This window comes from Rhinichthys klamathensis, unplaced genomic scaffold, assembly GCF_029890125.1.
Source record: "Rhinichthys klamathensis goyatoka isolate OS25496 unplaced genomic scaffold, OSU_Roscu_1.1 h1tg000124l_1, whole genome shotgun sequence".
NCBI classification, from domain to species: Eukaryota; Metazoa; Chordata; class Actinopteri; order Cypriniformes; family Leuciscidae; genus Rhinichthys; species Rhinichthys klamathensis.
The window spans coordinates 765,044-792,500 of NW_026606661.1; the positions used below are offsets into that span (position 1 = coordinate 765,044).

Genomic DNA, 27,457 nt, shown 5'->3' on the forward strand with positions numbered 1-27,457 from the left:
TTTAAACTAGATACCAATTGCTGAATTAAACGTAATATTCAATAATAATATTGTATATTACATGTTCAATAATAATATTGCTTGAACAATGTAGGTTGAAACATTTTGTCTGTATAATATTTTCAATTTTACATGATATATATTTTAAACAGTATGCAGTATACAGTGTGCAATATGCAGTACACTAGTATTCCATTCCAAACACAACTAATAGTGTAATAGCAAATCCCACAATACAATGCACTCCACTTGACACACCATTTCCTTTCATTGTATGAGCAAAGTGTCAAAATATTTTACTCAAAATTCGATTGAAAAAATGATAACTGAATGCCTCTCGCTGATAAAAAACATGGACTGTTTACTGAAATGTTGATTGTCACATATTTCTATTTCACATTTCCTATTTGTAAAAAAAAAAAGCAGTGTGGACAATGTATCCCACAATGCATTTGAGCGGATTGTCAAAAGTTAAGACATTAAAAAATAACCATAAAATAACTACTTGCAAAATGACAACTAGATGCCACTTCCTGAATTAAACGTGCATTTTGCTTTATATAGGCTACTATTTCCAAAACAGTATGCAGTATGCACAATAGAGTATCCCACAATGCAGTGCACTCGACCGTCCATTTGCTTCCTGACACATTTGAGTGGCCAATTCCACTCCAAACCCGCAAAATACTGCAAAAGAACTATTTCCAAAATGATAACCGCTTTCTGAATTAAACATGAACTCTTTACTGAACTGTTTATTTTTGCATATTGCTCCATATATTCTACAGAGCTTTAGTACATACTGTGCAGTATGCCGTTAGGAGTATGTTAGAACTCCATTTCAGGCACTCCGAGGCTTACCTTTACCCTCTGATAGGCGGTATCTGATACGCAGTCTTGCACCTCTTGTCTCACTTCCTCAGTTCGCTCTAACTTCCACTCGCTCTCCCCCTTTCCATCACTCCCTCTCTCCCTCATCCAATAATCACATAGTTCCACAGAGACCCTGGGCAGCATCAGTGAGTCATGGCATGTGTGTTCTCTCTCAGGTCCAGATGGACCACAGTGCACAGAATGAGCTCCCATTGGTTATCGCTCCATCCCCATCCATTACTGGAGATCATACACTCGTCCCTCCTGCCACCTGTTCTGACATGGCCATGCTAGAATGATTCTGTCCTGTTGAAACCCCACAGGAAAGACGCAGAACCAGGGGTGTATTAATTAGTGTTCCACTAGGCACTCACTCTTGTGTGAAAAGTGGCATCAGGAAGGATGTTGTTGGTTTTGAATGTGCAACATCTGTGCCTCAGCAACGTGTGTTCAATATGGACAACAAAAGGCAATTATGTTTGAATAAAAATATGGACACATATCACAGAGTAATGGGCTGATGCTTTGCAAATAATGACTGCTGAAGGAGGAAAAGAAAGAAACGGGAAGTTGAAAAATGTATTCTCATTATAAAATGTTACATTGTTATTTTTATGGGAAGTAACGTTAATTTTGGGGAGTTAATTTAACGGGAGTTTTGTCCCTGTTTTGTCCCAGCTTTGAGGCCACCAACACTACTGTTCAAATTGGGTCAGTCATTTTTTAAAAGATCATTTTATTTTTTATTAACTTTATTCAGCAATGACACATTGAACTGATCAAAAGTGACAGTTAAGACCAAACTAATCCTGTTATTTTCATCTATAAATAATCAAAGAATCCTAAAAAAAAAAATCACATGATCATGGTGGTCACAAAAATATTAAGCAGAACAACTATTTTCAACCATGATAATAATAAGAAATGTTTCTTGAGCACCCAATCTGCATATTAGAATGATGGCTGTTAATAATTCGGCTTTGCCATCACAGGAAAAGATTACATGTTAAAAATATATTACAATAGAAAACTAGAAAAATCAAATAGAACACATTTGAATAAGATTTCACAATATTTATGTATTTATGCTAGTGTTAGTGTATTATTAGCAAGTGAACTCAATTAACACTATTTCTGCCAACATGGGAAAATGAGAGTTTTTCAACTGCATTTATCAGTAAATAAATTGCTTGTTGGCAATTGTATTAATTTGAAAACTAATAAAAAACTGTGCCGATGCATGCAAGAAAGTCCCCTGTGTGAATGACCGCAAAGACGTTTCCCCACAACCATGAACTGCTGCGGTGCAAACAAACCCCAAGGCTCTGGGGACAACAGGAGTGCAAGTGGCTCATTTGGCACCTTTCATTAGCGACCAGTCTGCTGACCCGTACCTCTTGCTGTCTTTCAGGAACTCGTTGCCTCTCCTCCAAGAGTACGAAGCTTTGGGGGACGCGTGCGGTCGGCATTCGATGACAGCTTCTCCACCTCTCTGGATCAGTGTGCTCTTCTTCAGTGCGTTTTTTGAGAAGTCTGGAGGTGAGGCTGAAGACATGCGATATGTGATATATTATTCTGAATACCAGGGTTCCCACACATTTTGAATGGCACCGAAATGAATTTTTCTTTACCAAAACACCTTTTCATTATTGTGATTATTGGATGGTAGGCTGTTTCGATCAAAACCGAATATTTTTGTTTGCCGGAATTTCAGTGCATCACTACTTTTAATGATTACTAACATGATTTTAAAAATAGCTGATTGAATATTTTAGGGCAGAACATTACTAGAAAAAAAAAATGTTTTCACTACATACCAAATTCCATTAAATACCAAGACTTTTCCAGGTCTGAACAGTTTAGATCACAGATGTTTGTCGAACATTTTATAACATTGAAAGGTGCTTACCCACAACTTTGAGTTCAGCGCTAGCATATATGACTCCGTTATCATTCTCTGCCAAACACTGATACATCCCAGAATCCATCAGGTTTATGTTGGAGATGGTTAACCTGCCACCATCAACACGAATTCTGTCCTGAGCATAAACAAAACTGTCAGTAGAGAATGTGACCACGACTAATAAACCAGATTTAAAATATTTTAAAAATATACACATTTCAACATATACACTCCAGCACACAACCAGCATATTAAAGGGTTAGTTCACCCAAAAATGAAAATTCTGTCAGTAATTACTCACCCTCATGTTGTTCCAACCCCGTAAGACTTTCGTTCATCTTCGGAACACAATGAAGATATTTTTGATTAAATCTGAGAGCTGGATCACTCCTCCATAGGCTTCTTAAAGGAGTAGTTCACTTTTAAAAAAACTTTTGCTGATAATTTACTCACCCCCATGTCATCCAAGATGTCCATGTCTTTCTTTCTTCAGTCGAAAAGAAATTAAGGTTTTTGATGAAAACATTCCAGGATTTTTCTCCATATAATGCACTTTACTGGGCACCAAACGGTTCAAGGTCCAAAAGACAGTTTCAGTGCAAACTGCAAACTGTTCAAAGGGCTTTAAACGATTCCAGACGATGAATAAGGGTCTTATCAAGCGAAACGATCGCTCATTTAAAAAATAAATAACAAAGTTTAAGTTTTATAAGCTCAAATGCCCGCCTTGCTCTGTTCTGTGTGACTCTCCTGTTCGAACTCGTTCATCAAAATGAACGAATTTTTTTCCGAGTCAATTCGTTCATTTCGTTCGTTAAATGAATCAAATGACTCGAAAAAAGATTAGTTCATTTTGACCTTGGACAGTTTGGTGCCCAGTAAAGTGCATTATATGGAGAAAAATCCTGGAATGTTTTCATCAAAAACCTTAATTTCTTTTCGACTGAAGAAAGAAAGACATGGACATCTTGGATGACATGGGGGTGAGTAAATTATCAGCAAAAGTTTTTTTAAAAGTGAACTACTCCTTTAAGGGATCGAAACTGGCCGGCCCAAAAGTTATGAAAGACATCGTTAAAATAGTCCGAGTGACTACAGTGGCTCAATCTTAAGTTTATCAAGCGACGAGAATACTTTTTGTGCGCAAAAAACAAACAAAAATAACGACTTTATTCAACTAATCATTTCCTTCTCTGTGGGCCGTGATATTTCACATAGTGATATTGCGCAAAGCTTCTAGGTTGCACGTCACACGTAGGCTCACTATTGGCCGACGCTGGTCATGTGTGTGATGCGTGACGTACAACCTAGAAGCTTTGCGTAGTTTCACTACGTGAAATATCACGGCCGAAAAGAGAAGGAAATGATTAGTTGAATAAAGTCGTTATTTTTGTTTGTTTTTTGCGCACAAAAAGTATTCTCGTCGCTTGATAAACAATATTGAGCCACTGTAGTCACTCGGACTATTTTAACGATGTCTTTCATAACTTTTGGGCCGGCCAGTTTCGATCCCTTAAGAAGCCTATGGAGGAGTGATCCAGCTCTCAGATTTAATCAAAAATATCTTAATTTGTGTTCCGAAGATGAACGAAAGTCTTACGGGGTTGGAACAACATGAGGGTGAGTAATTACTGACAGAATTTTCATTTTTGGGTGAACTAACCCTTTAAGTTTCTTAGCATTTCAGGGAAAGGTAAAATACGTTGAGGGATGTGTTATTCCGGCGGTTAGTATTATCACCTGAGAGACCAAAGGCTGTCCATTCGTGAGCCATCTGTAAACAGGTTGAGGTTTTCCATTAGCCTTGCACTCCCAGTGAAGATCAGACTCAATAGCCATGTTTGCGTCATATAGAGTCTGCGACCACTGCAGGTGTTCCACATCTGCGTGAACAGCAATGAACTAAAATATAACAAATGCAGAGGTCTGCATCCTGCCTTAACACAACGTTTGTCTCTCTGAACTTCCTCCCTTTGCAATACATTGCAATAATAATGAAAGCATTGTGTTTTATAAACCATCAAAAAATTAGGTTATTGTGTGCACATTAATTCGAGATGACTCTTCCTGTCTTGTAGAAGAGCACTGTTGCAGTGCATATACTGTGGGTATTCTGGGCAGACTAAACAACACCTACTATAGCCATTCTAATTAGTCTTGCCTTGACAAAAAAATCTATTCTTTCATTATTTATTATTTACCACAGGTTGCCGTGTGATCCGTTATCTGACTCATTAAAAATTTAAATTTCTCGTATTGATTCTCCTGCAGTAATCATGATGGCAGACAAAATGCTGCATGGATAGGAGAGATAAACAAGGTCTTTTAACATTGTGAATACTTTGCACACAATGTTTTGGGCACAGCTGTCTAAACATTTCTGTCATGAAAACTCTCGGAGTGTTTGGCATGGTAATGGCTATGACAATGTTGGTATAATAATAATAATAATAATAATAATAATGTTTTTATTGCTGCTAGCATACATGAATTACCCGTAGCAGATCTATACAGGTGGAGCTGGGGAAGGTGGAGGGTTTCTGAAAGCACGCTGCACTGCTAAGGCAAATGCTAACCAAGTATTTGAAGGTTGAGCATGCAAGCTCATTGGCTACTGAAATAGAATGAACCAATCAGCTGTGCCCTATTGAGAATGATGTGATCTAGAGTTTCATGACAGAACTTTGCATTTCTTACTTTGAAAAACAAGACGCCCTTTTGCAATACTGCGTCCTTTGGAGTTTTCGGCCACACATTCATAAAGTCCAGAATCCTCTGGACGGAAATATGGGATCTCTAGGACACCATTTGAGTGATTTATCTTCATTTTTCCAGGGAAAGGGCTTCCGTCTGCTCTCTTCCAGGAAATAGAAGGCACTGGACTGAGGAAAGTCAAGAAAAGAGACCATATTTACATCACACTGTGCAGAGATAATCTATGGAGGCTTTACATGATTCATCAAAGCAGAACATGTTACTAGTTAGTCCACATCTAGACAACACTAGAGTAAAATGTGATTCAACATCCATTCCTGCAAAGTTATGGATATAATGACACATTCCCCAATCCCTTGCATGTTTGTTTATTTATCATTTTGGCTAAGTACATTTTCCAGCCATCAATAAAATAGATGTTAAATACATCACAATTCAAACGTTTCGGGTCAGTAATGTATATTTTTAAGAAATGAATACTTTTATTTTGCAAGAAGCATTAAATTGATCAAAAGTGACATTAACGATTTATAATGTTACAAAAGATTTATATTTCAAACAAATGCTGTTCTTTTGAACTTTCTATTCATCAGTGGATCCTGAATCACAGTTTCCATAAAAATAAAAAGAAGCACAACTGTTTTCCACATTGATAATCAGAAATGTTTCTTGAGCACCAAATCAGCATATTAGAATGATTTCTGAAGGATCATGTGACACTGAAGACTGGAGTAATGATGCTGAAAATTCAGCTTTTCCATCACAGGAATTTACGCAATGTAGCTTTATTCACATTGTAGCTTTATTCAATATATACAGTAAATAAATAAAATATACAAATGCATGGCATGGCAGCATATCTGTTCTAGACCTATTCAACCTCCAGTATCCCAGCATCCCTTAACACATTACCTGTGGACAATCCAAAGCCAGAACCCTGCCCAACCCCTGGATCACAGTCCTGCAGCTGTTTTTAAAATAATGGCCGCCCCCCTCCTAATACTTCACGAAGATTAAAAGATCCTGTAGATTTCTGAGACGTTTCTCTTAAATAAACTTCTAAGATGTACTATGTGCCAAGTGTGGCGATCCCCAGTTAAGCAAGGCACCCCTCTGTGGGCAAGAAGTCCATCTGTTAGTAAAGTAGAGACCTACTTTCCTAAAGCGAAACACTCCAGTCGAACCGATGATCCTTTGGCAACGTGGAGCATTTTTTCAAACTGGACCTCAATCTTTGGCTCATATTCCCCCATCACAGCTGTAAAATAAGGATAAACAAGCATAAGTCTTTTAGGGTGAAAGCAATGCACTTCAATTCAAATCAAACTATTTATAGTATATCACATGAAGTGCAAACAAGGCTAATAAACAAGTTTACAAACACACGCAGCTTGCCAAGAAACCCTGCTGAAAAGAGAATGGCTGGTCACCACCAGAATATGTAGTGCTTTGGATGCTGATGTTCACACTAGGCTTTTAACTAGGTTGACTTTTTTTAGTCATAGTTTTGTATTTTTGTACTTTGTTGGCATGTCATATTCATTACTTTTAGTCCATCTGACTCATGATTATACTTTTAAAATTGTTTTAATTACTTTTTTGGTGAAAAAAAGAGTAAAATTAATTTATTAATAAATAAAACACCGTAACAGACCAAATTTCAAATCTCTAAACATTTTTAAATGATTATGCCATATAATTTTTATAATTTGAATAAACAAAATACATAGTTGATGATGTGAAAAATGAAAACTGAAACTTCAAATTTTTGAAAACTAACATATATTATGAAAAACATTGATTTAAATATGTATCATACATACATACATAACATAAAAGATCATCGAAATATAACATGAAAACAGTGCTTGTATTAGATAAATTGTGAACTCTTAAATACTATAAAAATAAATAAATAAAACTTTCGTCAACTAACACTTTTGGTAGTTATTTTGTTTCATTTTTTACTGAGATTATCATTGCTTAGCCAACAAGTTTTAGCAAAAGCTTATTCAAGGAGCTTTAGCAAAAAGATCACGACGGTGGACCAGCTGATTGACTAGCACCACAACTAGAAAATCATGTAAATTTATGCTGGCCTAAAATGGTCTTTCCAGCAGGGAATGTTGATCAAACACAAGGAAAAGTAAGAAATAAGAATTAGTAAAGTAATAAGAGTTTGGCAGTGGTCTCGAGCCCAAAATATTCATAGATAAAAATATTCAATATTCACATTAACTCAAAATATTCAAAACCTCTCCGCCCTACTTCATACCTTGTCTGGGTGAATATTAAACAGACACTAATGACTGGTGATGTTGAGCCTTCCGGGGTATGTGTGTGTGTGTGTGTGTGTGTGTGTGTGTGTGTGTGTGTGTGTGTGTGTGTGTGTGTGTGTGAGAGAGAGAGAGAGAGAGAGAGAGAGAGAGAGAGAGAGAGAGAGAGAGAGAGAGAGAGAGAGAGAGAGAGAGAGAGAGAGAGAGAGAGAGAGAGAGAGAGAGAGAGAGAGAGAGAGAGAGAGAGAGAGAGAGAGAGAGAGAGAGAGAGAGAGAGAGAGAGAGAGAGAGAGAGAGAGAGAGAGAGAGAGAGAGAGAGAGAGGGTGTACGTGTTCATCTCTGTTTCTTAATGCAACATTTCTCTCTCTCTTTCTCTCTCTCTCTCTCTCACACACACACACACACACAGTTGGCTGAGCATGGCTCAGAGACTATGAATACACAAATGCTACATCTCTGAGTGTCAGCAAAGCAGACAATGTTATGCTCAAATCCACTGATTCATCACTGTTAGCAGTTCCTCCGGGCTACTCACCATCCCGACGTAGCACCACTGGAGTTGGGGAACTGTGGACTGTCGTGTTGGTCATCACATTCCTCACCACACATGTGTAGTTGCCCACGTCTGACGTCTCTACCTTAGCGATATATAAGTTTCCAGTCCTCTGGGACACAAAGCGTCGGTTGTCCCCAACAGTAACGCTGGGGCGGCCATTAAATATCCAGGAATATCTGATATCTGAGAAAATTGTCAGATGACATTACTACATTTTTAAGCCAACTCTTACAATTCTTTTTAAGAAACACTTTCAGTAGACTGTATGTGTATATTTATGTATAAAACAAATGTCTTGATAGTGAATATCCTACATGCCATATTTAGTGTACAACTTGATGCCTTATGAAAAAGAATCTTTAAAAACTTTTTTATTAAATTCAATTATTTGGAATGAAGCTTGTTAGAGCTCAGCTGTGGGAAAAGAGTTTGTATATAACAAGGTTAAAGCAATATAGTTTCGATTTTGACAGTCAAGCAACAGCAAACTTATAACCTTCCATAAAAAAGGCACAAAGGCACCACAAAATATCCAAACACTTTGGTTTGTAACAACTTTATAAAAATGCACTATTAAAAACTACACTAAATTCAGCAGTCATGTGAATATCTTTTAATAAAATAGGATTTGACAGGCCTTCTTAATTTACACAAACCTAATTTACTGTTGTAGTCATTCATCTAAAATAAAAGTCAAAGTGTGTGCTAAAATACAGCAAAAAGGTTCAGCAAATTTGTTTTATAATCCACACAAAGCAAATGAATGTGTCTTCAAATTAATCAGCTCACTCACTGATTTTGCTTTTCAGTCATTTTTTTTTGTGATGCAAGTTCCTTTTGTCTGGATAGCCTTTTAATTTTTTTCTTTATCTATATTCATTCATGTCACCTCTCACTCTTTCTTAATGAGACAGGGAAATAGAAAGAGGGGATAAAAGGAATACAGGAAGAACATACAGCAAGGCCTGTGGTATAAAATAAAGTATGAAAGTAACAAGTTAAGCAGCATTTATTAGAGGGCAGACAGGGGGTTAGAGTGGCTGAAATATGGATTGATAAGGGCTATTCAAACAGCATGTCTAAAAGTCTACAGAAAAAATAACCATTTGGGTTCCAGATTGAAAAAGGTGAATTAAAACCATCATAAATGGAGTAGTGACAAGGTGGGCGACCTCTCGTCATTACTGGGCACTGTGCTAAAGGCTTTTGCTCTCTTAGGAACCAAATTCACAGCCACTATAATCACGTGACAGTAGCCCAATGAACAGAGCTATTTATCAGTAAAAATACTGCACATTAATGTAGAGCTGTTGCTAAAATTCACATGGTCCAGTTCAATGTTCCAAGTTATCCGCACTGAAAGAGAGCCAACAGTAATTTAACTAATATTAAAGTCATACTAAAATAAATAAGCCAACAAAATTACTTTTAAGTGTTCACCTTAATACTTTCATTAATTTATCATTATAATTACATTATATTTAGTGCTTTCAAATCGATTAATCGCGATTAATCACATCTAACATAAATGTTTGTTTTTATATAGTTTATGTACACACAGACAGACACACACACACTATATATATATATATATAGTGTGTGTAAAAATGTCTCACTTTTCGCAAAAAATATTAAGCAGCACAACTGTATTTAACATAATAATGAGCATATTTGTACGATTTCTAAAAGGTTTTAGGACACTTGAGACTGGAGTATTGGCTGCTGAAAATCCATCAGAGAAATAAATTATACTTTAAAATGTATTAGAATTGAAAACAGTTATTTCAAATTTTAATACTATTTCACAATATTACAGTGCTTACTGCATTTCGATAAATAAATAAATAAATGCAGCCTTGGTGAGTATAAGATCATATTTTTGAGAACAAGAGATTTCTCTTTTGAGACTGCAAACTAATGGTAATACATACCAAAATATTTACATTACATTTACATTTAATCATTTAGCATACGCTTTTATCCAAAGCGACTTACAAATAAAGAGAGCAATAGAAGCAGTCAAATGAACAAAACAATATGCAAATGCCATGACCATATACATGTTAATATATATGTCTATATGACGTACATATTTCTCATGCACCAGAGTAAAAATAATTAGTTCCCAAGAGCAAAAAAGACAGATTTCAAATTTCTGAGTGGTCCTCCATCCCCAGCAACTGCCTTTGGGGTGAAAGGGGATGCTAAAAATCACTTCCAGCCCCGCATAAAATAACTTCCTGGACTGAGTAGCAGTATCTAAACATTGTATAAAGTCCAATAAAGTATGACCCATACAACCTCGGATTACGGAATTTGGCAAACAGTCAAGGATGGTGTGGCGGGAGAACAGGGGAAGGAAAATAGAAGATGGAGGGTGGTGGCGGAGAGTGTGGAAGGTATATGACACTCAAGGCCATTGATTCGACTGGAAATGTGGTGGAATGAAAGAACGCCAGTGCGGTGGCATGAAATTGCACCTCTGGAGCATGTGTGCGTGGCTCTTTGACGGACTGCTAATCAGCTCTATACAGACACAGAAGAGGTGCACAGCTGGACAGGGGGATAAAGAGACATGTCGCTTTAAACCAGCCACCGCATGCCTTTATTACCTTTCAACAGAAGGCCAAGGCTTAAGAAAATAACCTTTCCAAATGACCACAAGGGCACAAGTGCCATTAAGGAGGAGGAGGGGGATCTAAATGCCACGAGGCTGGTGCATGAATGCAAGAACGGGAGCTCCAGAGTGAACCATTGTGCTCCGGCCATTTGAAAGCTTGATTTGCTCACAATATGAGATGATTAAGACACAATCTGAACCAACATGCACCATACATAATAAGTGAGCAGAGCGGAATGAGGTTTTCTTTGACATCACTAGCACGGAATTGCCACTTGCGGTGAATTCCTGACCTTGGATTTGCTTGCCATTATTCCACAGGCTAAACATAGTGTTCGAACTGATAAAAAAAATAAAAAAATAAAAAATAATAATAATTTTGTGCTGTGGAAAGAGGTCAACAGGTTTTGCAAACAATCGTCACTCTTGCTTTGTATGAAAGTCTCTATTGGAAAGTGGGAAAGAATTGATCATTTCAAAGAATAGGGGCTTTGTGTATTTGTAAGCAAAAGAAACCCTGATGCCCATAAGAAAATAACATTCAAATTCATACGGAATACAATAAAATGTACCTCCAAAGTGGGGTGGCGGACCGCACAGGAGCACAACAGCCTGTCCTTCCCTCACTAATACTGGACTTCTGGCCTTGCTGCTGAAATTCTGCAGGTCTGCAAAAACAAAATAATAGGATCGCCATAACTTTTCATTAAAAGCAGTGTCATCGCTCTGACGTGCAGCAGACGACTCACAGAGCAGGGACCTTTAGAAATGCCACTCTATAGCACAGGAAGGGACAAGCAAAAATGACATCCCACACTGGGCTAAAGCTGTGGTGTTTATTCAAACGTCAGTTCTCCAGCCTCATGAATGTGCTGTAGGACTGTGTGGAATGAGTTTTGTGTAACCAAAAGACAAACTGCAAGAACAAATATTAGAATTTAGTGAGGTTAATCCATAAATCAAGAAACAAATGAGTTTAATTAGGTAAGGATTTGCGAGTGAGGTAAACAAATAAATATAATTTTTAAACTTAGCTATATGAAATGCAATTAACACATTCTGACATGGTGTTTGGGTGGGTTTCTGTAGATATGTGGTTGTCGTAATAAGTTTGTTAATTATGTATCGTCAGATCTATAGTTTATGGATGAAACTAAAGGAAAATGTGCCCTTGAAAACTAAAATATGTGGTTTAAAGATATTAATTAAATGTGTTTTGTGCCAGTAACAAAGTAGTTGAGAATGTAAGGGATTTGATTCCCCTGTATACCTGTAATGGATAAAAGTGTAAAAGCATAAACAGGACAAAAAGACACAAAAAAACAAGTAAAATCACATAATGGAAAGCTTTCTTCATAAGAGAAAAAAGATTCCTCAAGACAAATCATTGGGAAAATGCTTTTTCCTACTCTGCGAATGCCAATTTTGCCAGTGAAGCATCACCAATTAGTCCTACAACTATTTTCTGCATCACTCAAGCCCTGAAAAGACACATCTTGTGAAATTTCAAATGAACAATGTGTTCATATGAACACACAATATGAACGAGGCAGACTTTGTGTGTTATGATTATGTCGATTTAAGACCTTTTTTCAATTATCCATGACAGGCTGCATTTCAATAAGTACCACTGGACATCTCCTGATGGAATCTTCCAGATGGGAAAATGTAGTTGTCAGTTTAAAAGCCTGCCACATCCATGGAAGAAAGTATATTTTACCCACTAATGGACCAATTGACAACATGAAATGTGAAAGATAACATAGCGGCCATTTTACCTATTATACGCATTTAAGCTTCCAAAGGACACATATACAGACAGCATAGTCAAAGTATTAGTAATCAAGTGTGAAGGAGACTGTCAAAAGCTATTTTCAAACATTCATATATATATAAAACATTCCGTTTAATTGGCACTTACATGCAAACTCAACTTTAGCCTCTCGGCTCAGAATGGTTCCAAATGCATTAGTGGCGATACACTGGTAAACACCGGGGTGTTTAGTTGCTTGAGGTTTACTGATCAAAAGGTTTCCCTCAACAAGACTGTAGTTGAAGTCCATGTCAATGTCAAGATCTTTCCCATTGAATTTCCACCTAAATGTAAAAACAGGTGGAGTAAGCACAGAATAATGATGATGAGAAGAAATTAGGCATACAAATTCTTTCAGTGGCATTCAAAGAAATTGTTTATGTTCAGTTCCTTCAGAGAAAAAAAAAAAGAGCTCAAAAGCAGCGTTGTTGTCATTAACAAACCTATTCAAAAAAACTATTAAAACATGTGTGTTAATTGAAATAAACCTGAAATAAAATAAAATATAAATATTAGACAAAAATAAATTAAAGAATAAAAAAATAACAATTTCTAATTTTCTAACTGAAATAAAATAGGTTGAAGTACTAAAATTACAGAAATAAAAATGTATAAAAACTAGGGCTGTCAAACGATTAATCGCGATTAATCGCATCCAAAATAAAAGTTTGTGTTTACATAATATATGTGTGTGTACTGTGTATAATTATTTTTAATACATAAATACCCACACATGCATGTGTATTTAAGAAATATTTGCATGTATATAGACTGAATGTAGCCTATATGTATATTTTATATAAATATAAACATTTTATATATAAATAACATATTTTTCTTAAATATATACGTGTGTGCATTTATATACAAAATAATTATACCCAGTACACACACATATATTATGTAAACACAAACTTTTATTTTGGATGCGATTAATCGTGATTAATCGTTTGACAGCCCTAATAAAAACTAAATGGAAATATATAAAAACAAACAATAAAAATGTCAAAACAAATTAAATTAAATTACAATTAAAATGAGAATTGAAAAAAGAATACTATTTTATATTAAAATTTAAAGTAATATTACATTTATAATAAAATTACACCGTACAAAAGTCTGAACTTTTGACAAAAAAAATGTTGCATTATAATTTTTTTTAACATTTTTTAATTTACTAGTATTTACAATTCCAGTCAAAACCTGAAATGAAAAATTAAACAATTGTGATATTTTCTTGTTAAAATCGATCGGGTCATTCAAATATAATTTAATTGTTCTATAAGAAGCAAAGAAAATCTGACCTTTTGTTTTGTTCATTTGTTTAATATTTTTCCTTGTTTTAATGTTTCAAAATCCTAATATGTAATTTATATGCAGGTGTTAAAAAAAAAAAAAAAATCTTCAGTATGGTGTCAGACTTTTGGATTCTACTATATATGGAGAAGATATTGAGGAAAAGTCATTACTTGTAATGTGGCTCTGGACTTCCCTTGGCTTTGCAGTTAATAAATATCTTGTTGTCCTCTGCACTTAAAGGGAAAACACTGTCACTGGGCTCTTGCGTGAACACCGGGCCATGTCGAATAATTCTCTCTAGGAGAAAGAACAAGAAGAGTCACAAACAGCTCATAATCCACAATCTGGAACATGAATCTGGATTGTAAAACAGGTGTGAACACATCAGGTCCACATTATCTCTAATGTGCGCTATTCATTTATTTTCAGCAACTTCCCACACTGAGCTCATTAGATCTGCAACGTAAACACGTGCCAGAGGAACAGCTTTCATTTCCCCTCTTGTAGCAGGAACCGCATCAACATGACGTCCTCCTTTTGGCAGGCCCGTAACACGCATGGCAGCGTGGCTAGGTCTGTTGTTTCGGTTGACTGCTGCCAAGACACCAATCCACCTCCCTAATTACCCCATGTTGTGGTAATTACTCTAGTGAAATGTATCATTTCTTAAATGAATAAACAAGCTCTCAGAAACATGTCACCGGGAAAGGAATTGTGCTTATACTGTAGACTTCCTCATTCAACCTTTCCCAATTAAACTCACCTACGACTTTTCTCGTTCACTTTGAGTGAATGAAATTCTTTTTTACAGGTCTCTAACCTTGACGAGGACACAAAGAAGATGACCCTCCCACATCATCAAGCTAATGGAAGTGTCCAGGCGTGTTTGCCTGGGGTGAGGGCCCTGCCTCCTCAACGCTGGGGGAGATGCTACCTTTTTTTTACTTTCCCTTTTGTGTGTCCTTTGAACGACGGGAATTAATGAAGCATTTAGAGCGAGGAGTAGCACACTTACAGTATTACACGTTTAGGTGTCATTTGCGGTGAGGACATGTCCCCATCCCTTTTAGTCTTGGGCAATTTTGCCCGGGGATAAATACAGTATAATACAAAAGAAGCATCTACAGTTCTTGAGCAGGACTATTTATTCACTGTAGTTAATTATAGTTGGGTAAAGTAATCAGAGGTGTTCTTTTTTTTATGTAAACATTAAAATGCTTACATGTCTTTTGGGAATTGCTTACATGTCATGGGGAATTGTATGTCAATGTCAATCTCTCGCAAATGTTTAGTGTTTCCCTGTGAAACTTTGCATTCGGAATGCGAACACATAGTTTCTCAGGGAAACAAAAGATTTGCGAGTAAACGCAAAAGCATTGACATATATTTTTTTCCTACCATCCAATATTGTTTCCATCACCATGTCCATTTGGGTTCTGTAATACTTCTATTTAGCAAGGACACATTTAATATATTGATTAAAAGTGACAGTAAAGACCTTTATATTGTTACAATAAAATCTATTTCAAATACAGGTAAATGCTGTTCTTTTGCAGCACAACAGTTTTTAACTCTGATAGTAAGAAATAAGCAGCAAATCAGCATATTAGAATGATTTCTGAAGGGTCATGTGACTGAAGACTGGATAAATGGCTTCTGATAATTCAGCTTTGCCACCACAAGAATAATATAACATAGAAAAGTCATTTTAAATTGTAACAATATTTCACAATATTACTGTGTTTTTGATTAAAAACATTTAAAATTTACCGTCACAATTTCATTTGAACATCTGAATTGTTTCAACAAGAATGACTGTTCCGCTGTGTAATAATGAGACATGAGTTTTATATTGGAAAATAGCCTCAATGTGAAATCTTTGCTTAAATGATTTTGTACATTTTATTTCTAATCATAATGTTATTAATAATTTACTTACTTATAATGAATAAAGGGACATTCAGCCTAGTTTAATAACTTCTTATTACTATAACCACATCCTTATAGGTCCATTCATTGTTTGAATATTCATATTCAGTATCTGAATGTTGAATAACTATTTCACTATGTTATATCACTATTATTCATTCACTCGATATAACGTATTTCCTAAATAGGCTACGTGAGATTTCATGACGTTATCATCAATTATCAACAAGAGATCTAAATGTACTGCAGTTCATTACTACACGGCTTGTATGCACACGTTTCATCAACACTTACTGTAAAAGACATTAAATAAAAGTCTGCCTTCAAAGCTAGGATCTGGCAGGTTGTTAGATACAGTATGTGTTTGGTTGGTCTCCTCAGGTCCTCCGTGCTGAATAGCTTCTGCCCTTCCATCTGATGCGGCCTGGCCTGTGCACTTCCTTCTCTCCAGCAAAGCTTTCTGAATATCAAGCTGTGCAATCAAAAGAGCACCTGTGGCTTGAATGCAAATGCCCATTTGAGTTGGCATAGTTACTGTAGAACAACAACGGCAATAACTGGAGCACTGGCACTGAGTGGGGGACATTGGTTCATTTAAATGGGGCACCTGCCTCTTCAGAAGGGCCCTTCCTTATGTGCTGTGAGTCACACAAACCATAGGAGAAATAATAAGAACATTTTGTATGTTTTAGACATGGTGGAGAGTTATAGCTCATTGCAAGTCTGCCAAGAGCTATATGTCTAACTCTATCAATATTCTGTTAAAACAGTGGTCTTCAACTGGTGGGACGCAGGTTTGTTCTGATTGTGGACGGTAGAGAAAAAACTATGCTAAATCCAAATGATATAATTCAACTAAAAATAAAATTGTGCATAGTTAAGTTTAGTAGATTTTTTTCACTTGTTTAAAAACAACAACAACAACCTACCAGTGCAAAAACATAAAAATAAAAATACTCTTATTAAAGATACAATCTCTGTAAAAAAGTATGAATATTTTATGTAATCGTTGCCTCTTAGGTAAATTTATCTTGTTTCAAGGATTTTCTGAAATTTTTTCCAGTGCAATTTCTATCATGCATTGTTTTTGTTCAGCCTTTGTCGTTGGCATCTTGATTCAGAAATCCTTGAAACAAGATACATTTTTCTGAGAGCAAACATTGCATAAAATATTAAGACTTTCAGAGAATGTATCTTTAATAAGAGTATATTTCTTACTGTACCAACAGGATTTTTCACTTATTTTAAAGAAAAAATCTGCCAGTGCAGTAAGACTAAATACATTTATATATTCGCAAACTTATAAATAACACTTACAATTAGGTTTAATTTGTTAACATTAGTTATATTGCACTGTGAACTAACAAGAATAAACAACTATATTTTTACTAACAAATATTAATAAATTATTTTAAAATATTACTCATGGTTAGTTTATGTTAGCTTATGCATTAACTAATGTTGACAAATGAGACCTTACTGTAAAGTGTTACTAAAAAATCTTATGCAATGTTGTTTCTTAGATATTTTTAGATGGATAACAAGTAAAAAATAATAATAAAAAAAAAAAATTATGCAATATCAATAAATGTAAATGTCTGATTGTAAACACGTTTTTGGATGACTGGTCACCACTCAATGTCTAATATAAAATTAAAACCAAACTGCTTCAGAACATTCTTCAAAGCTAAATAAACTAATAAAGTTTTCTATGCTAGTCTATTATTATGAACAAATAAAGCATGCCAATATAAGTTACTGTAGAAGTTATTGCTGAAGAGAACAATCAGAAACTGTGTCAAGACAAATGTCCTGCTGGGGCAACCACGAGCGCTTGTTCCCAGCATGCATCTGTCTCTAGAGGAATGTGGAAATGATTAGACAGAGGCATGAAAAGCCACTCTCCCTGCTGAAGTGGGGACTATGCAGAACAGGTGAGCTATCAAAGGCAACTCGGGGGATATCGTACCTGCTAGGCAGCTCTTGAGTGACAGCAGGATTAAGAGTTCCCATGGCAACAACATCTTCGTCTTCCAAGGTCACAGATTTCCATTCAACTGCAAGAGAAGCAAGCCGTGTTCTTCCTATGTAAAGTCAGCTTTGTTGGCTGCGGAATGAGCAAGGGACAGGGCAAGAGAGAGAGAGAGACAAAAGATTATAAAAACAAAACAACACAAGCAAGAGGAGCTGTACTGTATATTCAGATAAACCAGTGAAATATTAATAATTCATTCATCCAAATAAGGACAGACAGGATTCCATGCCTATGGGCCAGCTCACAGCTGATCAACTGCAGTGTGGATACTGAGCATACCCTCAATATATCTCCCAAGAAGTCGAGGGAATCGGAGAGGGAGAGATAGATAGACAGACCCGGGGAGAGCGAGGGCCTAAGAGAGATATGGAAAAATCCTCAGTGGCTTACGGCAGCAAAACCTGAACACTTATTCAGCTGCCAAAGGCAATGTTTGGATTGTGCTAAAAGTATTGGTTCTACACACTTACACTTGGGAAAAAAAAAAAGCGTGTGATACATTTATAAACCTGCAAACATATTTCATTTTCAGCCCGCCGTATCTCAGAACAGGATTATGATTCGATAGGGGAGGTGATACACTTTGAAAGGGCAGTGAATATGATAGAGTAGTAAGCTATACGCATCAGCCCTCCCTCTTTTTGAGTCGGTGGCGTGCAATTCATCCACCTCACAGGAATTCAATACTCTTTAAAGCACATCAGTGTTGTCAAATACCCACTTTAATTTATAAGGGTCAACGCCACCGCTTTGGCTTTTACAAATACGGGCCCTGGTGGGACGTGCGGTTTAAGTGTCAAACTGTAACAAATGTCTTGCAAATGAGAGTAATATTTTTGACATTTCTGAGTGCAGAACAGCTTGCGGTTTATGAGCGATATATGAACACTAGGGACATCACATTTCCAATAAGCCATGAAAGTCATCGTAATGCATAACGTGTTTAACATTCAGACTTTTCTTCATTTTCTTCGAACGCAATACCAAACCTTGAAGGATCAATATTGTTTAGTATAGTTTATTTCTAATCATCTGAATTGCTTTGAAGCATTGCCATTGTTTTAAAGAATCAAATCTGCTTTGAATCATCAGGATTGTTTTGGAAGAATATGCACTGTTTTAATCCAATCAGGTTTGCTTTGAAGCATCAACGTTGTTTTGAAGCATCAAATCTGTTTTGAGTTACCAGTATTTTTGAAACAATACTGCTTTGAAGCATCAATACTTTTTACAAGTGTCAATTTCATTTTGAAGTTTTTAAGCATCAACATTGTACTGAAGCATCAATATTGTTTTGAAATGCCATCATTGTTTGGAAGTATCAAATCTGTTTGAAACATCAGAATTGTTTTAAAACAATAAACATTGCTGAAGCTTCATCAAAGCATCAAAGAATCAGTATTGTTTCAAAGCATCAATATTATTCTAAATAATTAACATATGAAGCACCAGTAATCTTCATGTATTGGTATTGTTATTTAGCCCATTTAACTGACTTCTTTGAAACGTTAATGTAATATCAAGAGCAGCTCAGTTGTTGGGTGGAAAATGAAAAAGACCCGACAAACGAAGGAAAAAAATGAGTGCAGATCAGGTCTGAGATGGGGGGAGAGATTAAATTAGATGAGATTGATTATGTTCCTGTATTATCTACTCTGAGGGACCACGAGCTCTGACCTTCAAGTCCTTCGTCATTTCAGTCATCTCTATCGATTTGGTTTCCATTTTTTTAACCTCCTGCCTCCTTTGTTTGTCATTCTGCTCCTGCAGCCCGCTATGAGTCTCAATCAAGTCTGGGAGGACAGGTCAATAGCCGGATATTTGTTTGATGTCTTTCCTTATGAGATGCATGAGGGTGATCTATAACCGGTGAGATTGCGAAATGAAGTATGAAACTATAGATGCGCAATGGGGGAAGATCTTACTTTGACCTCAACATTTGATTCCCTGCATGCTACCTGTTTTCGTACTTCTTCAGATCAATTTATTCAATCCTACTTCCCTGCAATGCTGTCCTTTGAGGTGTGTTAAATATGCTCGAATTAGATAACTGATATGCATGCTGCTCTGCTTTATCATAATTTGAAAAGAGGGTAAAGGTTTACCTACAAATGACACCTATTTTAAGGCACTCGGAAAAAAAAAGGTTGAAGATCCGCCAGCATTAATTCCTTACGTTAAAAAAGTCCCTAGAGGAATACAACATTAATGAATCTAAAATGATGTCCTTGAATGTACCGAGAACCATGTGCCATTTGTAAAACAATCGAGAGTTGCTGGACTTCTGGGACGGCTAGTAAGACCATTATAATCTATTTCCACAAGATGTCTAACAAGCCCTGTAAGGCTCAAATCATTAAGGTGGCATGTTGAGCAAAAATGATCAATGCTAATTTATGTTTCAGTCTTGTCAGCAGTCCCCGCTCACTTCAGAGAGAGGTCAGATCGCTATTTGTCATCCATCCGGGGCTCTCGTACATTTCAAAGTCACAAAAAAGCTTCCTGTTTCTGTCTAAAGCATTTAATATGCATCAAACCATACTGGGGCAACTGCGAGCGTTATCTTTGTGTCAAAAGGCATCCCGCGTTTAAACGATTCATGATGTCTCTGGCATCTTTGGGGAAGGAGGGAAGGAGTTTCTCGGTCACTGTCCTACCGGATTCAGAGTAGTTCCTTACATGATTAATTTATAGAGCAGGGAAAAAATACAATGGCAATAATTCTTCTGCCCAGCGGATGACGGTCACAGGTGGTAGAAATATCAAGTGGGCCGAAGCCTGGTTAATGGTGCCTGCAGGGGAAAAGATCTGTCAGGGATAATCTCTTATAATACTCTGCCATAGATAATGTGCTTCCCCCCTTCCACTGGCGGCAGATGAAGAGATTGCATAGCAGACATTATGAAATGGGATGAGAATTATCATGACTATGCTGCCTGTGTCCAGAGCGATAAATGCAGAGCTAGTTTAAATCTTATTGAGAAAATGGAGATATGGTGGGCGAGAGTGCTGAAAAAGATGGGACACCACAGTGTAATGTGATCTGGAAGGAATACTTCATGACTTTGTAGCTAAATGCACAGCTGTACGAGAAAAAAAGGCTGACAATGGTGTCAAACGTGTGCTTCCCTGCAAGAATATTTGCGCCAAGTCTGACGATGAACCTAATTTTTAAAGGCTGTAGTGGCCTTACATATAATTATTATTAGTAGTAATAGTAAATAGGTGAAGTTAAAATGACAGGAAGAGGTGTGTATATATCAATTATATAAACAAATACATATTTACATATTGTTCAGTGGCTCTTTCTCCAGGTTACATAGGAGGTAACAATTGTCTTGTCTTAAGTGAGTCATTTATCATTCATATCAATATCAATTAAACAAGTGACTTTCTTTAGGATCGAGTCACTGAATCACTCACTCAAACAAAACATGTTGATTTATTCAGAAACAAAGCACCAACACAGAGATGCACAATAATTGATGGCAAGATCACATTTGATTGACCTGGTTCTTTAAAATTGAACTAATCTTAATTTAAGTCATTTTGTTCATTTGAGAAAAGTTCAATTAAAACATAAAACAAATATGCATAACCCTAAACTAGTTGGATCTGGCAATATTGTGTCTAATATTGTCAACTTGAATATTGTGTCTAACAATACTGTTCAATATTCTAATTTGTTTATAGAACTGTTGTATAGCAATATCACACTCGCAATCATACTGTTTTTATAAATATCTGAAAATAATTTAAGTTTTTTTTTTATAGAAAATGGAAAATGTTCAATAGCCTGGTGGCAATCACATATTTTTCACATAATCACAATATCCTCATGAAAAATAAAAAGCCTATCCAAATATCCAGACATGTCAAACGCTGCCTAACCCTGAGTAATAGCACTCCTCAATAAGACATGACGTATGCTTCCTTAACTCGCACTGGCTTTATAAAAAAATAAATCCAGCATCTACCTTCATTTACAGCATTAGATAAATCACATAGTCTCTGACTGCAGATTGAGTCCTCAAAGAGCCTTTGTGAGCTTCACACCAGCCTGCAGAAGCCAGAGGCAGAAACGCCGGCTGGGTTTAGCCGATGTGAACAGAATCTCAACATGGGCTTCAGTGAGACAGCTTCCATCAAACCAACCAACCAGCTATCGGCCTCAACCATACACAATCTGCCAGCTCATTGCCCCACAACCTGCTCGATTCTGTGTGCCATGCTAAATAATACAGGTTTAGATGCTCTAAAAATTACACAAATTCTACAAAAAGCATAAAAAGGGTTTGATGAACTGTTTTTGCAAGTGCTTAAATATACGGCAGCTCAGTCAATGCACATTTGCACTATTCTTTTCAATTATTAATTATCTACCGTTATTTTGGCTGATATTTGGCCATTTAGAGGTCACTGACATTGGTCAATAACAATGCCGAACAATGCAATAACAAACTGATCTCGTCAATGCAAAATGTATACTTTGTTTTAAAATGTTATTGAGAAAATATAAGTAAAGTGGGACATTTATGTTTTTGTATATAATACATAAGTTTTATGTATTACTTTAGTGTTATGTATTTATGTATGTATATATATATATATATATATATATATATATACACACACACATACACTCACCGGCCACTTTATTAGGTACCCCATGCTAGTAACGGGTTGGACCCCCTTTTGCCTTCAGAACTGCCTCAATTCTCCGTGGCATAGATTCAACAAGGTGCTGGAAGCATTCCTCAGGGACTTTGGTCCATATTGACATGATGGCATCACACAGTTGCCGCAGATTTGTCGGCTGCACATCCATGATGCGAATCTCCCGTTCCACCACATCCCAAAGATGCTCTATTGGGTTGAGATCTGGTGACTGTGGAGGCCATTTTAGTACAGTGAACTCATTGTCATGTTCAAGAAACCAATTTGAATTGATTAGAGCTTTGTGACATGGTGGAAGTAGCCATCAGAGGATGGGTACATGGTGGCCATAAAGGGATGGACATGGTCAGAAACAATGCTCAGGTAGGCCGTGGCATTTAAACGATGCCCAATTGGCACTAAGGGGCCTAAAGTGTGCCAGGAAAACATCCCCCACACCATTACACCACCACCACCAGCCTGCACAGTGGTAACAAGGCATGATGGTTCCATGTTCTCATTCTGTTTACGCCAAATTCTGACTCTAACATCTGAATGTCTCAACAGAAATCGAGACTCATCAGACCAGGCAACATTTTTCCAGTCTTCAACTGTTCAATTTTGGTGAGCTCTTGCAAATTGTAGCCTCTTTTTTCTATTTGTAGTGGAGATGAGTGGTACCCGGTGGAGTCTTCTGCTGTTGTAGCCCATCCGCCTCAAGGTTGTGCGTGTTGTGGCTTCACAAATGCTTTGCTGCATACCTCGGTTGTAACGAGTGGTTATTTCAGTCACTGTTGCCCTTCTATCAGCTCGAACCAGTCTGGCCATTCTCCTCTGACCTCTGGCATCAACAAGGCATTTCCGCCCACAGAACTGCCGCTCACTGGATGTTTTTTCTTTTTCGGACCATTCTCTGTAAACCCTAGAGATGGTTGTGCGTGAAAATCCCAGTAGATTAGCAGTTTCTGAAATACTCAGACCAGCCCTTCTGGCACCAACAATCATGCCACGTTCAAAGTCACTCAAATCAACTTTCTTCCCCATACTGATGCTCGGTTTGAACTGCAGGAGATTGTCTCGACCATGTCTACATGCCTAAATGCACTGAGTTGCCGCCATGTGATTGGCTGCTTAGAAATTAAGTGTTAACGAGCAGTTGGACAGGTGTACCTAATAAAGTGGCCGGTGAGTGTATATACTGCACTGGTTATGCTGAAGCAAACCAGAATTATTGTTAACTAAAAACAGTTTTATTAATTGAAATAAATAAAATAAAATATAAATATTAGGTGAAAAACCTAAACTTAATGAAAATTAGAAACGTTGATTGGCAACTAACTGAAATAAGTTTAAGTTAAAGCACTTAAAAAAACTAAATAGTCATATTTTTTAAATGATGATAAAAATTTCAAAAGCATTTAACTAAAATTAAAAACTTAAACTATAAAAATAATATAAAATATTAATAATTTTTAAATATTACAAATAATTCAAAATATTAATAAAATTAATAAAAACCAAAATAGTATAAAAAAAAATCTGAAATAACACTGGTTGCTGCACAACCACTAACCACTAGGGCACGGCTCTGACGGTAGATTACGTGATAAAATGTCTGGAGGGGCGGATTCACTGATTCACTGTTTACATACACATGACCTGGATTCCTGGGCTAACGCCAACAAGGCCTTTGCTCACAGCAATTTGGTTTCCTTGTGCAGGCAGACTCCAGCAGGGCTATCAAAAAAAGACAAATAACTTCAGCAGGTGGATGAAGAGAAGGCTGCAGTGGCCTAATAAAAAAGCACTCTGCATATAGCTCCCCCCCTCCCCCCCCCTCCCCCTCCTATAATAGGGGCCTTCTGGCAAGCTTGTAAGAAAACATGCAGTCTGCAGTTTCACCGGCCTCTCAGAGAACACCCATTAAACAAGTAGTTGTTGACTTGTTATGAATAATAAAACAAAAGCATCAACACTGTGGATGTTGCGAGTGAGTGCTAACATAGGAACCAAGAAGTCGAGCTAGCTCTCAGGGGTGACGAAATAGCTTGCGAAAAAAACAAACTCATATTTTCCCACATACTGTAAGTTCGTGACCTCAATTTTCAAATTCATGAAGGCAAAGTTTTCTGAATCAGCTCTCCACAGAAAAGTTAACTAGGTTTATTGATAAAAAACAACAACAATTATTGATTTTAAAAGTGAAATACATATGTATTAAAGGGTTAGATAGTGTACACGCCCACTCCATGTCAAGAAACATTCTCATCACGCGTGGTTCTTTGTTGACCTTAAAAATGCCTTGAAATTCACCCAACTGAGTTTAGCATCTTTATTCTTTCCAACAAAACAGAAGGTGTGGGCATGTACAGTATGTAACCCTTTAATACATTTATGTATCACTTTTAATAATGGTTTTGTTTTTATTTATTTTTTAATTTATCTGTCAAAAGTCAATGCCTCTAGCTTTTTATATAAAACAATATATGATAACATGAATACATTAGATTTTTGAATGGAAAATAAATATATTAAAAAGGCGAGGTATGCACACACTTGTGATCACACGACATCAGTTAAACTCTAAATACAGTAAATTAACAATGTTGCTATGCTGTCCTAACAACATTCATTTGTTTATTTGAATATTTGTTGGCAGAATTGAACATTGTTATGTTTTATCACATTGCTGCAGTTTTTAAAAGCAATTAGCCACTTGAGGGTGTACAGTAAGGGATTTTTACACAGATTTTGTGTAAAAGCAATCAAAGTAATCTGAAGTCATTGATTCTCAATGAGTTACCTATTTTCGCCAACATGTGCGAATAAGCAGTGCATTAAAATATGATGTTTAATAAAAAATATACATACTGTATGTAATATAATAAAAACTTTATTAATAAAGCAAAACATATATATATATATATATATATATATATATAAAAGCTTTGCACTGATTAAAATAACTTTTTAGCAGCAATAAATTATTTTGCAAAATAAAATGACATCTTATCAATACATCTCAACTGTGATCAGTCTTAATGCCACAACCCACTACTAATGGTAATGGGCAGAAACCACTGACATTGTGACCTCTATAAGCTATAAAAACTGTTGTCAGTGCAAATGGGGTATTATAATGATTTTACTAGTTAATGGAGTTACACTTTGGTTTAAAGAGGTGTTAGGTACTCTACTTCTAATATGCATTGTAAAATCACTCTAACGCACATTCTTGAGCGGCTTATTGCTAATTCTCATTTTCCAGGAATAATAGTCTTAATAGGTTTACAATGGCACCAGGGACAAGGTGACAAAATGCTTTATTGACACGATTTACTTGAGCTGCAAATAGCTAGCAGTAATCCCATTTGTGATCGAAGGACACATGATCCTCTTCCAATCAATGCCCAATGTCTGTTGGTGACAGAGAATGGGTATTTCATAACACCCCCCATGGGATCTTATAAACACCATCAATAACATGTTACCACCCAAATGTGTATCGTTTTCTCCCTCATATGTTGGCGTTGAATACTAATGGTTGTAATATTTGACAGCTTTTCTGATTGAAGGTCATCAGAAACGCCAGCGATTTCTCGCTTTCCTACAAGGTTACGTGACGAGGAAACGGGATCATAGATTTACCGTATTGTGACAGCAGATGTATACACCCACACAACCGCACTTCAGTCTTGCTCTGCCAATTTTGTAGTAAAACAAATTAGCGGCTACGTGATATAAACCACCCTTTAACAAACTCAGGAGCCTTGGCTTTCCCTCTTCATCCTCGTGGTAGCAGCACCATCTAAAACCCTGTCAGTTCGAGTCACTGTCTCACATTTAGCTGCATTAGAGGCAGCATTATCAGTGTCCGAGGTGTTATATTTGGAGCTGTAATCTGCGTGCACAAAGGAAAGGGCTCTATCTCTTCCTCTGCTCCCCCCCGGCTCAAGTATCACCCAGACCTTTAGAAACGCCACTAAGTGCCCAAGCAAGCCGCTCATATTTCCCCTTCCCTCCAGATTATGAATGATAGGGCAACTCTTTTTACATTCATTACACAAGCACGCATGCATAATTGATTTCGCTCAAACCATGGCACCCCGAAATACTCAACTGAGTTATGGCCGGCCCTTCCATCCCCAACTGACTCTCCTTGTAGGTCTACACGAGATACATCAACAACCCTTTGCTGCGTACCATGTAAAACGGCCTTCAGGCAGCAAGGTTTTGGGAATGTATTGTGTGTACAAGAGGAATCAGCTGCACACGTTTTATTCATTTTATTTCGCCTACATGAAATATTTACAGTAATTGCCGAGATGAAAAATCAGAGTCATCAGTGTGATTATTATTATCGTAAAGGCTGCAATTTTGATTAAATAAAAATGTCCTGTGTATTTCAAAGTGAAGCACGGTGACGGCATTGTGTTCTTGTGCACTTGAGCATGTCATGCAGGGACGTCCAGAGAGTTCCTCACAGGCAGGGGCTCAAATGTAAAAAAGGGGCATCTATCACTATTATTCCGACAGACAGACAGACAGATAGATAGATAGATAGCTACCTGGACAGACAGACAGACAGACAGACAGACAGACAGACAGACAGACAGACAGACAGACAGACAGACAGACAGACAGACAGATAGATAGATAGATAGATAGATAGATAGATAGATAGATAGATAGATAGATAGATAGATAGATAGATAGACAGACAGACAGACAGACAGACAGACAGACAGACAGACAGACAGACAGACAGACAGACAGACAGA

General features: G+C 36.8%; 1 protein-coding gene across 3 annotated transcripts in view; it reads right to left on the reverse strand.

Moving 5' to 3' along the window:
* LOC130089102 (contactin-4) overlaps nucleotides 1-27,457 on the reverse strand; it is a 97,395-nt gene that overhangs the window by 25,822 nt on the left and 44,116 nt on the right. For all 3 annotated transcript variants that reach the window (XM_056256200.1, XM_056256201.1, XM_056256202.1), the window contains exons 2-11: nucleotides 17,955-18,092; nucleotides 14,227-14,353; nucleotides 12,866-13,041; nucleotides 11,517-11,612; nucleotides 8,304-8,507; nucleotides 6,647-6,749; nucleotides 5,474-5,658; nucleotides 4,517-4,659; nucleotides 2,783-2,912; nucleotides 2,268-2,418 (exon numbers count right to left, since the gene is read on the reverse strand). In XM_056256200.1, the coding sequence (XP_056112175.1) occupies nucleotides 2,268-2,418; nucleotides 2,783-2,912; nucleotides 4,517-4,659; nucleotides 5,474-5,658; nucleotides 6,647-6,749; nucleotides 8,304-8,507; nucleotides 11,517-11,612; nucleotides 12,866-13,041; nucleotides 14,227-14,353; nucleotides 17,955-18,009 (1,370 nt within the window). In that variant the 5' untranslated portion in view covers nucleotides 18,010-18,092. The remainder of the gene's footprint in view (nucleotides 1-2,267; nucleotides 2,419-2,782; nucleotides 2,913-4,516; nucleotides 4,660-5,473; nucleotides 5,659-6,646; nucleotides 6,750-8,303; nucleotides 8,508-11,516; nucleotides 11,613-12,865; nucleotides 13,042-14,226; nucleotides 14,354-17,954; nucleotides 18,093-27,457) is intronic.